Source organism: Penaeus vannamei, chromosome 5, assembly GCF_042767895.1.
Source record: "Penaeus vannamei isolate JL-2024 chromosome 5, ASM4276789v1, whole genome shotgun sequence".
Lineage (NCBI taxonomy): Eukaryota > Metazoa > Arthropoda > Malacostraca > Decapoda > Penaeidae > Penaeus > Penaeus vannamei.
In genome coordinates, this window is record NC_091553.1 from 21,668,344 (window position 1) to 21,680,843 (window position 12,500).

A 12,500-nucleotide genomic window follows, 5' to 3' on the forward strand; every position below is an offset into this window, starting at 1 on the left:
ATCGCGTGTGATTTTTCGTTCACTGCCGAAGCGGCAGAGGCTTTGTGCCATACATTTCTTCGGTAATAGATTTATTTTCCTATGAAATGCGCCTTACACAGTAAAGTCTCCTCTGCTGGATACACTTCTTTTCGACTACAATTCAGCCAGACTGCGGCGGTATCTCATTTTTTGGGTTGAAACAAAAATGCAGTGCGATTTATGTGTACTTGTGAGGGTGTATGCGTGTGTACATTATGGCAATATCGGATGACCCGCGACAGAAGCGCGGGTCAGCAGCGTGCCGAGCCGCCGAGGCACCGAGAGTGAAAGTGCCGGAGGTTCCGCTCCGACCGCCCGACCGCCCGACCGCCCGACGCGCAGCCAGCCGCCCGACCGCCCGACCGGCCGATCGCGTCACGGCGACCGCAGCTTAATCTCAGTTTGTTGTTTTTTCTGACATGTCACACCACTCGATCCGATGACTTAGAATTGTGCTTTAGAAAGTGTGGCCGCCATTTCATGTTGCCCGTTACTCGTTTCGCAATCAGCATGATTGGAGTTGTCAGCAGTCTTCATCTTATTTCATACCATATCTCATGCGATTGTTTAGAGTGATGGCATTGCAGTGCATATTGAAGTTTATTTAAGTAAATGTAAATGATTGTGCAAGCACAACACAGCGTCTTCAGCGGATCTTCCGCGAGGACGTATATTCGCGAATGTTTACAATCTACAATCTATTTTCTTCACGCACCGAGTACTGCCTATCACATGGGTGCGCACGCCTCAGTCTGCACACGCCTTTGTAAATAACAGGAAAGTCCTTCACAAACCCTTCGTGGGCTGTTATGTTATAATCACACAATATTATATAATAAATTTCGAAGACTATCATAGACTTTCGTCGAAAAATATACAGGTTTGAATGTGGTTTTAGAAGCGGTGCTGTCAGCCTCTATTATAATATTAGTGGTGATTGAAGAAGCTCTTTATACTAGTTATATTTTCATTAAAAATCAAAACGTTTTTCCCCAAATTCTTGAAATCTTCGCACCAAAGATCTCAATTCAACTTCTGTAGAAAGTACAGATTAAATGGCTAGCGAGACATTTTCGTGCATTGTTCAATTTGAAGAGTACACAACGTAGAAAGTACACAGGCATTTGGCCACGCGTGATTGGCCCTTTAGTTCAGGAAGGTTTTAACGAAGGATCAACCGACCCCTTTTGGTTTTCCAGTACCTGATCGCGCTCGTCCTGGCCATCGCCACGGAGATCGGGGGCCTCATCGCGCTCAGCATCCTCGACACCAAGGCAAGTACTGCGGCAAGGACGTGCACGAGCCGAAGGGGGAACGTAGAGAAAAGGAGCTTGGGAAGCGTGATATAAGCATGGCATACGCATCAACACATCTTTCTTGTTAAGGATCCTTGGATGAAGATATATGTCACAAGCAATATTTGATTAAGAAAGATTAATATTCAATCTACAGCTGGAAATGGTACTCCTGAACGGTTGGGCGGAGGTCAACCAGGGGACACGCAACATTGTTCAAAATAAAGTAAGTCCTTCGTGTATAGAATATTCCAAACGTTGATTTACGCTTTTTTTCTTTCTTTTTGAGAAGGGATAAATCTGAATATTGTACTTGTGTCATAGATGAACATCAGACGATTTACAAATAAAGCAATCCAACAGTTTCTGAATAATATGCGTGTGAAGATAGTGAATAATATTTTTCAAACATCTAGTGATGTTTCTCCGTTTGGAATCAAATTAGATACTTCTGATTATTAAACGAAATCATTCAACATAGTTTTTAGTATACGAATTAATCTATACACGTGATGTTCAATAAGTTATCATGTAAAAATTAATTTTGAATCTTGCAACAACAGTAAACAGGATTAGTGTGAAATCGCATGTGGTTTTCTATATATACTAGGTTAAAGTGAATGTAGATTTTGATAGATATTCTTTACCCTGCATCTTTTTTTTGCAGAGAAGTGTAGTTTCACTTTTATTTTCAGTTCAACTGCTGCGGATTTTATGGGCCCAAGGAGTTTGCCTACACTAACTACCCTCTCAGCAACTCATGCTATGATGGTGCAACGGAGACTGATGCTGACGCCTTCACTAATGCCCAGCAGCTCAAACAGGTGACATTTTTTTCCTCAACTTCGAGGCCCACCTAATCCCTTGTCCGTTGCTGTCGTGGGGGGGGGGGGCTTAGGAGACAGAGGCTGAGACTCAATGCGGGGGATTTCCTCCGCCTTGGATCTCAGCCCATGTCAACTAATTTTGTATGGCCTTTTCTCCTTCTTCTTTCTCTCTCTTATCTTCCCCAACCCTTCCCCTATCTAATTTTTAAGATGTAAGAGCTGTTGAAAGGATGAAAGGCTGACCTCGTGCCAGTCATGAACGGCCTCAGGGAGCCATGGGTACGGTATTCCTTGGTAAATCATTTAGCCATTATCCCTTACAGGGACCCTGAGGGATGGACCGTTTTTTACCTTCCCCACATATGTCAAGCTTACCATGGCCAGTAATGAAAATTGTGTACCCTTATTAGGGGCACTGAGGCTTGCCCCTTGATCGACTAACCTCTCTGAATCTAAATCCTCTAGTTTACCGACCCCTGACTCCCCTTTGACTACGGCTCAGTACACTACTAGTACACCTCCCTCCTCTATGCATACTACCAACTTACCCATTCTGAATAATTTACCCAGGTACCAACTCAACCCTTAGAAGATATCCCATCCTCACTCCTAACACCATCCAGCCCACTTCCTGAACAATCATCACATTTTATCCCCTCCTCCCTCATGACAGCTCTTCAACCGTACCTCCATAATATACTACCTCACCTCACACCATTCCCTCCTCCTCCCGCCCTTGCCCCTCTACAATTCCTCTTTTATTTATAATCTGTTTAGACCAGCTAAATGGAACCAATTCTTTATAGTTCCCCCAACATCCCCTCACTTAGATAATACCCTACTCTTTCAACAATGCCTCCAAAAACAAGTTCGCAAAGTTTTCTTCTGCACTCACCTCACTCACTCGCAAACCTATACCTGTTCTATCTCACCCCTCCCTTAATACATGTACTGGAACTGTTTTCCTCTCCTCATTTAATTGCTCTATGCACGGAAAAGACTGGGCAGACTGTGGAAACGACCTGCTTGGTTGCCTCACTGAATATGATGCGGAATCAGTACAGTGCTACTCTATTCCCCCCAAAGGCAATCCTAAATCCAGCATTAATATATGACATTAAATATATAATGTATTAAATATACATTTTTATTAAATATATCATTTATTAAATATATAATACACTAAATATATAAATTTGTGCATTTTACAATGGAAGAAAGTTGAGCAGAATTAAGATCAAGTTATTGTTGGTGTGGCCCTCTGACACAGTTCAGGTTTCTCATGTGGCCCCTTGTAAAAATTAACTGCCCACCCCTGTGTTAGACCATATCAACCCCCACCCCATCGATGTCACAATGTGCAAATTGTGGCGGACCTCATAATGTATTCTATAGAGGCTGCACAGCCTACAAATTTAAGAGTGAAGTAGCAAATCTCCAGATTCAAACTAGGACTCACTCTACGAGAAGCCAGACAAGAAGCACGACGAAGAGGTTTTTCAATCACAACATACTCCAGTACCTTACATCAATCCACTCCCATCCATGCTACCAAAGTGGTCTATACATCTGCAGCACCACTTTCCCCTGCTCCTCAACTTTTCACCTCTAATTCCCATATCCCCCAGTCAAATCCTTTCTCCATCCTAAATCCAGACACTCCAGTATTCTCCTCCCATGTCTCTTCCTACTTCACGCCTTACCTATCGCATCAGACAACCCAAACGCTCCACTCCATCTTCTCCTACCAGATCACATCACACACCTCCACCCTCAAATTCTCAGATACCGATCTCCTCCTCACCTCCCCATATCCTTCTTTTCCCAACCCCCCAGAAAACCTTGATGACTTAAGAAACTTTCTACATATAACACAAGAGGAAGTTCCTCCCTCTACCCAGATTGCGGCTGCATTCACAGTGACTGCCGAAATCCAACCTCCCCCTCCTGACATTCCCCCTACCCCTTTTCCTCCCCCTCCCACACCTTCCCAACACACCCTATCCACTCGCCCACCCTTACCCAAACTAAAAACCCTTCCCTACTATCCCTACCCCTTCCTCCTGGATGTACACGCGAATCCCTTCTAGCACAATGCCCTTCTCCAGATCCCGCCTTTCCTGATGAACCTCCAGATACTATACCTTCACCCTTTCCCCCTGATCCCTCCTCCCATGATGATTCTTTTGATACTACACTACCACCTCCATCCCCTGATACCATACCTCAGCCCCCAGACACCTCTCCTCTTACCTCTCAGACATACATTGCCGCCCATAATAGCTGTTGAATGATCCGCAATGGCTCTTCTGCAGTGGAACATTAGAGGCTTTCGCTCACACAGACCTGACCTCTGCCATCTTCTCTCCTCTTACAATCCATCTATCGTATGCCTCCAAGAAACCTTCCTGACACACCCTCCAGTAGCAATTCCCAACTACCATTTTGTATCACTCCCTCATTCTATATTTGCTTCTTCCATACTTGTCCATCATAAAACACCATATATCATGCATCCTTTACAAAGCACCATACCTTGCACAGTTATCCGGATTTTCCTCCACCGCTGGATCACAATAATTTCAGTCTACTTCTCTCCTTCCCTCCCTCAATATTGACTTTTTAGAATTTGAGACCTTACTTTCCCAACTCCAACCACCTTTCCTAATAGTTGGAGACTTTAACTGTCGCCATACCCTCTGGGGTGAATCTATTATCAATACCAGGGGTCGCTCCTTGAAACAATTTCTAGCTAAAACTGACCGTATCCTCCTAAATTCCAACAATCCCACTCATTTCACCCTACGCACGCAATCTTTTTCATGCCCAGATCTCTCTCTTTACTCTCCTATCCTTCATATAGCCTACCACTAGTCTGTCCTAAATAATTTTCACTTTAGTGATCACTTCCCAATTCTTCTTTCTTCAACATCCCATATCCCACTGCTGAACCCTCCTCACTGGTGCTTTGACAGAGCAGACTAAAATACCTATACCTCTCTCTCTACTCTTGAAATTCCTCCATCATCCTTCTCTACCACCTCAGAAATGCTCCAATACTTCACAACTAACGATCTAAATACAGCCTATATAACCAACCCTCGAACCTCCCAACCTTACACCTCGAAATGTGTTCCATGGTGGAAACTTGAATGTTCAAAAGTGCTTCATTAGGAATAGCTACCGACACAAGAGAGGCACCCCCAGTCAATTAACAGCCTTCATATCCTTTAAAAAAGCATCAGCCCATCTTCGCCGTACAATCCGTAACTCCATGACAAACAGCTGGCAAAACTATGAATCCTCCATAACATCCTCTAAACCAGTCTCTGCAGTCTGGCGGCGGATCCATAAGTTATCCGGAAAACATCCTCCTCATCCTGCCCCCATCCTCCATATTCATAATAACCTCATCTCTGACCCTCTTCAAGTAGCTACTGAACTTGGTGCCCTTTTTAGCCAAGTCAGTAGTGGCTCTCATCTTTCTCATTTCTCTTCCTTAAAGTCAGACAAAGGGTGCACTCCTATCTCCTTCTTCCTGTCATCTATAAAACCTTATAATGTACCCTTTTCTTCTTCTGAGGTCTATAATGCACTTCAATCATGCCGCAACGCCCATGAAGGCCCAGACGTTATACGTTACTATATGCTACGACACCTTTCTCCTACTCCCTTATCCTTCCTTCTTTCAATATCCAATAACATATGGACGACTGGAAACTTTCCTCCCCACTGGAGAGAAGCCATAGTACTACCTTTCCTGAAACCTAACAAAACAGGTACTCTTCCCCAAGACTACCGCCCCATAGCCCTTACAAGTTGCCTTTGCAAATTAATGGAAAGGATGATAAATTTCAGATTAATGTGGTACCTAGAATACCACAAAATCATTTCACCAAATCAATTTGGATTTCGTCGTGGCAAAAGCACAGCTGACCCACTAGCCTATGCAGGAACATTAGTCACATCAGCATTTGTACGCCGCGAGTCAGTGTTAGCTGTCTTTTTCGGTCTCGAAAATGCATTTGATACTACTTGGCGGTACCATATACTACAACAGCTATCTCTCCACGGAATACGTGGAAACATGGGTGTTTTTATAAAATCCTTCCTCTCTGACCATACCTTCCGTGTCAGATTTACCTCTTCCACTTCTGAAGGTGTCCCACAAGGCAGTGTACTGAGCACCACACTGTTCCTCATAGCTGTAAATGGATTAGTTTCTACTTTACAACCAAGAATCCGTTCATCACTGTATGTGGATGATCTAGCCATCATTGCCTCCGTCCCTTCCATGAAAGTTCTCCATCAACTTATCCAGTCGTCAATAACATTAGTCTCTCCCTGGGCTACCAACCATGGCTTTCGTTTCTTTATCCCTAAAACTTTCTCCATCCTTTTCACTCATTCAGGTATAGGCTCACAACCGCCACTCTTACAAACCCTCTCTCACCTATCCTGGGGATCAGACCGCAAAACACTCCTTCATCTCCATATTACCCTAATCCTCTCCACCCTTGACTATAGTTGTCACATATTCTTCTGCCTCTGCCTCTCTTCTCTCTCTCCTTGATCCTATCCACCAATGTGGTCTCCGCTTAGCCCTAGGAGCCTTCCAATCCCCTCCAGTTGAGAGCCTATACACTGAATCAGGACTCCCATCCCTCTCTAGATGCCGCGCTCTTCTGTCCCTAAGAAGTTATGCTCCTTTTCACCAATTTTCACTCTCCAAACTAACTGTCCCTCAACCACTTCGTATCTTCTCTTCCTCTCTACATTTGCCTGTCCCTTTCCCTGTTCATAAGGACGTTCTTCTTTCCCATTCATCCTTTCCTCATCTCCGAATTCTTTCTCTTTCTACCCAAACCTTCCCTCCCTGGCTAATGCCTACCTCTTGTAATTGCTCAGGTATATTTCCTGACTTACCAAAGTCAAATATTCCACCTGTCCTCCTCACACATTTCCTCGCACATATCTTTAGCTACTCCTCCAGTACACATGTCTACACCGACGGCTCTAAATCAACCTCAGGTGCCGGTTTGCTATAATCTTTCCCACTTACACATACAGTTTTCCTCTACCACTTGAATCGAGCATCCTTACAACAGAACTATATGCTATCCTCTTTGCACTACAACATGTCTTCTATCTCTTTCTCATCCTTCACCATCTTCACTGACATGCAACTCAGTATCACTCATACAATCCATTCACCCTACCAATCCCATAGTCCATGAAATACCAGCTATGCTACCCGGCTACACGACAGAAAGCCGTAAATTTTTGCTGGATACCCAGCCATGTCAGGATTCCCAGCAACGAAAAAGCAGATAACCTGGCACGATCTGCTGCCTTGCCCACAATTCACCAACCTTGTTTTTCATGCATTCCAGCCACCGACTACTATCCCCACTTCAAATCTTTCCTTTGCAACCGTTGGCAGTCTTTCTGGTCAGATCTGTACACCAACAAAGTTTAAAATATAAAATCTTCGATCTCTCCTTGGTCAGCTCCATACCGTCAGAGCAGACATTGGGAAAATGTCCTCGACCGCTTACGAATAGGCCAAACCCGACTCACTCATACCTCATGTCACACTCCTCTAACCTACCTCTGTGCCCTACATGCAATGTCCTTCTTTCTGTCCCACATATTCTAATATCCTGCCCTTGCTTATCCCTCACATATCCCTTCTTCCCCGATCCCACAACCTATCAGACATCCTTACAGAATCCCACATCTTTTCTATTGATAATCTATTTCCTTTCTTAGACGCATAAATATCCTTCATTTGATATCATCCATTGTCCTTAACCCTTCCTCTTATCTTCAATACCTAACCTACCCCCATCTACCCTTTCTTTCTACTTTAAATACTATATTATCATTTTAACTAATAAAGAACAAAAAAAAAAAAAAAAAAAAAAAAAAAACTCCCAACACAATACAATACCATAGTGCTATGTGACCTTTGATGTCTAGCGTATTGAATTTCTTGTTATTATTGCTTACTTACTCAACGTCGATGTTTATAGGAAGTGTCCCACATCACATTATAACCAAGGATTTAAGATGTTTTGTATGACGATATTCATAATTATAAGATGTAAGAAAAACTGAGGATTGTTGAACAGTGATGTAATAAAATGCATGCCCATATCTGTGCAAGAGGTGTCTCCAACAACTACATCTCCACAGACTGGATGTGGCGCCCCACTCAAATTCTGGATGGACGATAACAAAGCTATCTGGTGCTCTGTCCTGGCGGGGCTCGGTGGCCTCCAGCTGATGTGCGTGATTCTCTGCATCCACATCATCCACAAGCTCAAGGACAAGTCGGGCTACAAGAGGACCTCCTCCAAGCGGCGTCTCCACGACGAGAAATCGGCGTACTCCCTGTGAGCCGTCGACCACCATGAACTCATATGGTGAACTTGGATGTTTGTCGCCTGTTCCATCTGTCAGCTTTTCCGGTTGTGAATCTCCGTGGGAAGAAAGGCTGCAGCTATCACTTTCAACCTTCGTTTGGCCGTTCTTCACCTGGGCCCTTTATTTGTATTTGAATATTCTAAATTCACTTTTGCCTATTTCCATCTATTGTGGGGAATTGTGATAACGATTTTATGTTTTATTTATTCTAATACAAAATTTTATTTTAAATTGATTTTATTTAAAATTTAGTTATTCAAAACTGAAAACGTGAACGTTTCCCAGTCCAAATTAGCTGTAATGTAAAGTTGATGACCCTGACACGTCTTTAGATATACATAGAGTAGTAATGGACTTAAATCACATTTAGCAATGCCAAGGAATTAAGCCATGAAAGTGTGCCATCAGTTATAATAGTGGTTTCTGTGTTCAGGTACATCTATGTGATTTATCAGAAAGTGTTTAGGCAGACGAGCGGTAGTACCTATAGAATAAACTTTCTAGCTCACCATATAGTTCATGCAATAGTAGTGGTCGACGGGAATAAATGAATCTCGTTTTGTGTAACTCTGAAGCCACAGCCCGAATCTTCAACTTCAGGCGTCGTTAGGCCGCACCCGCACGGTCGAGCTCTGCCCGAAGGTCTGTACTATTTCTAGACAAAGTCTGCGGCCAATATTCGCATTGTTTGTATTTGTGTGACAGGAGCCGGGCTGCTCTCTTCGCATTCACTTTGAGACTGACCGACAACGGACAAGTGGTTGAGTGCGGGACAGTCATCAGTCATAAGATGATTTCGCTCAACACCGGACACGGATATCTCGATTGTTTGCCCGCTAAAGATGCTCGATGATGGTACAACCCTCTTTACCACCTGGCAGTGCTTGGCCGTGTGTAAGCGGCATTAGTCAAACAAATTACTCTCCTCCTTTAAATAGTGTAGCATGCATCTATACCTGTTTCCGAAAAGGAATTAGAAAAACTCTGTCTGATATATGTTTATTCATATAAAAATATGGATTAATTAATTTCGAGAAGCTATTCTGTCTTTTTGTAATTGAACTCCAATCGGCCAATAAACACATTGCTACGAACTTGATAAAATTCCATCACTATTTTACGAGGCTCCGTATATAAAAACATTTTGAATTTTAATCCATAATGAAAGTGATTATCGGCATCAAGAGTTTTGCTAAATTGTTTCGGAACTCTTGATCCTGATATGGTTATTACCTGGTATTGTTGATAACTTTGTTGAAATGGCTTGTGTGGTACTGTAGCTCATGAATACAAAGTGACACTATGTATGATCTTAGAAAGCTACATAGTACACGTATTTATCTTAATGCTGTACCATTATAATTTTATGTCGTTCATGTACCTCAGAGAAAACAGATTTAATTATTTTTATAATGCCTTTTAAGATGTACAACCAGTGTTATTATACATACATTTTTTGTATATGTTTCAATGTTTGGAAGCCCATGCATAGACATTTATTAGACTTTAAACGAGAAATGTGATGTTTGTCCCATGCTACTTATATGTTCGCTTTTCTTCTCCAAAGTGCGTCTGGTTGTCTGTTTCATACTATTTCTGCAGCTGCGTTTGTGGACCCTTGTTTGTTTGTTGTTTGTTGTGTTTTTTCCTCAGCGTCTTTGTTTTATGACTATTTTGACCGTAAATAGACTTTTGACTTGCTTGTATATATGTACATCACCTTTCCCGCTTTTATAAATGCTGTTTTAGATATGAAATCAATGTTTGTTATAGCTTTTTATATCAATAAAATTTGTCAACAATTTTCTTCCCTTTATCAATTTCCAAATGTTTAATGAAATTTCTTGTATCATTTTCTTCATAAACATGTACTGTCATGTGTAGTGTGATCATTATGTTTATACAAGCATAAGGAACCTATAGAAAGTTCTATCTTTTGCAAAAAGCCATTCCAACAGTACATCTCTGGCACCTGATACAACCATTTGTCTCGCAAGCGTAGCCACATTTTACTGTTCTTAGTGGTGCTACTATAGAGTGCAGTATCGTATTCCTGCTTTGAAAACGTGTAAAAAAATTAATTGAAGGGAATGACCCACAGGATTTCGTTACAAAAATTTTGCTGGAAGGCAAGTGCTAGAGCCATGTTTCATGTTCGAGATAACGGAGCTTGAAGCACCCAGTCAGATGGAAGCAAAAAAGGTTCAAGGTAGCACGCTAATGATCAAGAAGGAATATGTCTCAAAAGAAAATAAATTTTCCAGGTACAAAGATGTATTGAACGATGGTACTTCCCAGCGATTTCAAATGTCACAAAACAAAACAGATATAGCAACGAGAGTCCGGTTTCTCAGGTTTCTCACCGGATCCCCCATCAAGTGCCAACCCAAACTCATAACAATCAAAAACTAGGAAAGTGCTGTAAAATGACCAGCCCAGAAGCTGATGTGGAAGGAATGTATTAAACAGCCGGAGAGGACCGCAGCTTCAGCCTCTTGGGATCACTGCAGAGCCGGGGCCGAGCGGTTCGGGAGGATTCTGGAAAGCAATTCCTGGGTGAGGAGCTGCCGTTCCCTGCGCGCGCCCTTCAGCACGGCGCGGTTCTCGTTGGCGCGTCGCGACAGGTACGGCATGACTTCCGCGACGCTCCCGTACGGCACCGACTTGTAGACCAGGAAGCCGGAGCGAGCTGTGGAGGGGCACGGGCGAGTTACGAGTTTGATTTTATATGAGAGAGAAAGAACAAGAGAAAGAGAAACACAAACTGAAAAAGATGGCAAGAGGGCCAGAGACTGGGGAATGTGCAGATACACATACAGGAAAATATACTGACATGTGTATAGAATAATATATACAGTGGGGATATAGCCATGCTCTTTGTTTAGTCTCTTGTCTTTACACGGGTATATATGTGTTATATTTACCTACACAGAGACATTAATATTATTATGGATTTATATGCCATTATCATAGATATTCTGCCATTGTTTTATGCAGCAGCACTTATCAATTGCCATAACTACACACACATACACACACATACGAATATATATGTGTATATATATATATGTATATATATTATATATATATATATATATATATATATATATATATATATATATATATATATATATATAGGGAGAGGGAGGGAGGGAGGGAGGGGTAGAGAGAGAGAGAGAAACTGACCTAGCGGGACGGAGATGTTCTCGGCCATGCCATACACCTGCCCAAACACCACATTTCCTGCCTGGGGGTCCAGCTGCAGTTTCTCGAGCTTTTGGGCTGCGGTTCTGACCGACGACTCGTTGTGCGAAGCCACGATGACGGAGCGAGAGCGCGGGTTGGCCTTGATCTCCCGAAGCATCAACTCCACCATGCTGACGAGGTCGATGCGAGAAATCAGAAACGGTTTCATGTGTAAACGTCGTCCATGACTCCACTTCATTTACATTACGCGATACGAAATTATCGGAATCGTGCGTCAGACGTGCTATTATCTTTGCCTCTAACTTGCATAGTTGTGGCCAAACAAGACCAAATATACCCTAAAACTGTATACTTGATATCCATGAAGGAGGAATATTCCAGGACTCTCATTATCGCTCCTAATCAGATTCAAAGCAATGCATGACTTTCCTAGACTTTGTTTTGAAGCACCAAAGATATTACATAAGCCCAGTGTCACCTGTCGTATACGAGGCCCGTGTCATTGTAGGTATCGTTCACGGGGTCCGGGTAGCCGAGCTCGTGGGCGCGGCTCCTCTCGCGTTCCAGGTAGGCGCCGCGCACCACCTTCGCGCCGAAGCCCACTCCCTCCAGGCCGCCCACCAGCCGCAGGTCGTGGCAGAGATTTTCTCGCCCCGCCTGCAAATCAAAAGGAGGCGCAGGTAGAGGGCCAGTAGTTCTAAAAGCACAGCAGATAAGCAAA

The 12,500-nt window shown here is 43.0% G+C and overlaps 2 protein-coding genes across 2 annotated transcripts in view; one reads left to right on the plus strand and one right to left on the minus strand.

Annotated features, from left to right (window-relative positions):
• Positions 1-10,376, plus strand: part of LOC113809428 (CD82 antigen) — a 43,241-nt gene extending 32,865 nt beyond the window's left edge. The window contains exons 4-7 of the mRNA XM_027361023.2: positions 1,221-1,295; positions 1,474-1,542; positions 2,012-2,140; positions 8,342-10,376. Coding sequence (XP_027216824.2) covers positions 1,221-1,295; positions 1,474-1,542; positions 2,012-2,140; positions 8,342-8,545 — 477 coding nt within the window. The 3' untranslated portion in view covers positions 8,546-10,376. The remainder of the gene's footprint in view (positions 1-1,220; positions 1,296-1,473; positions 1,543-2,011; positions 2,141-8,341) is intronic.
• A 452-nt stretch (positions 10,377-10,828) lies between these two features.
• LOC113809427 (hydroxyproline dehydrogenase) overlaps positions 10,829-12,500 on the minus strand; it is a 19,305-nt gene continuing 17,633 nt past the window's right edge. The window contains exons 8-10 of the mRNA XM_027361022.2: positions 12,258-12,436; positions 11,759-11,949; positions 10,829-11,261 (exon numbers count right to left, since the gene is read on the minus strand). Of these exons, the coding sequence (XP_027216823.1) occupies positions 11,074-11,261; positions 11,759-11,949; positions 12,258-12,436 (558 nt within the window). The 3' untranslated portion in view covers positions 10,829-11,073. The remainder of the gene's footprint in view (positions 11,262-11,758; positions 11,950-12,257; positions 12,437-12,500) is intronic.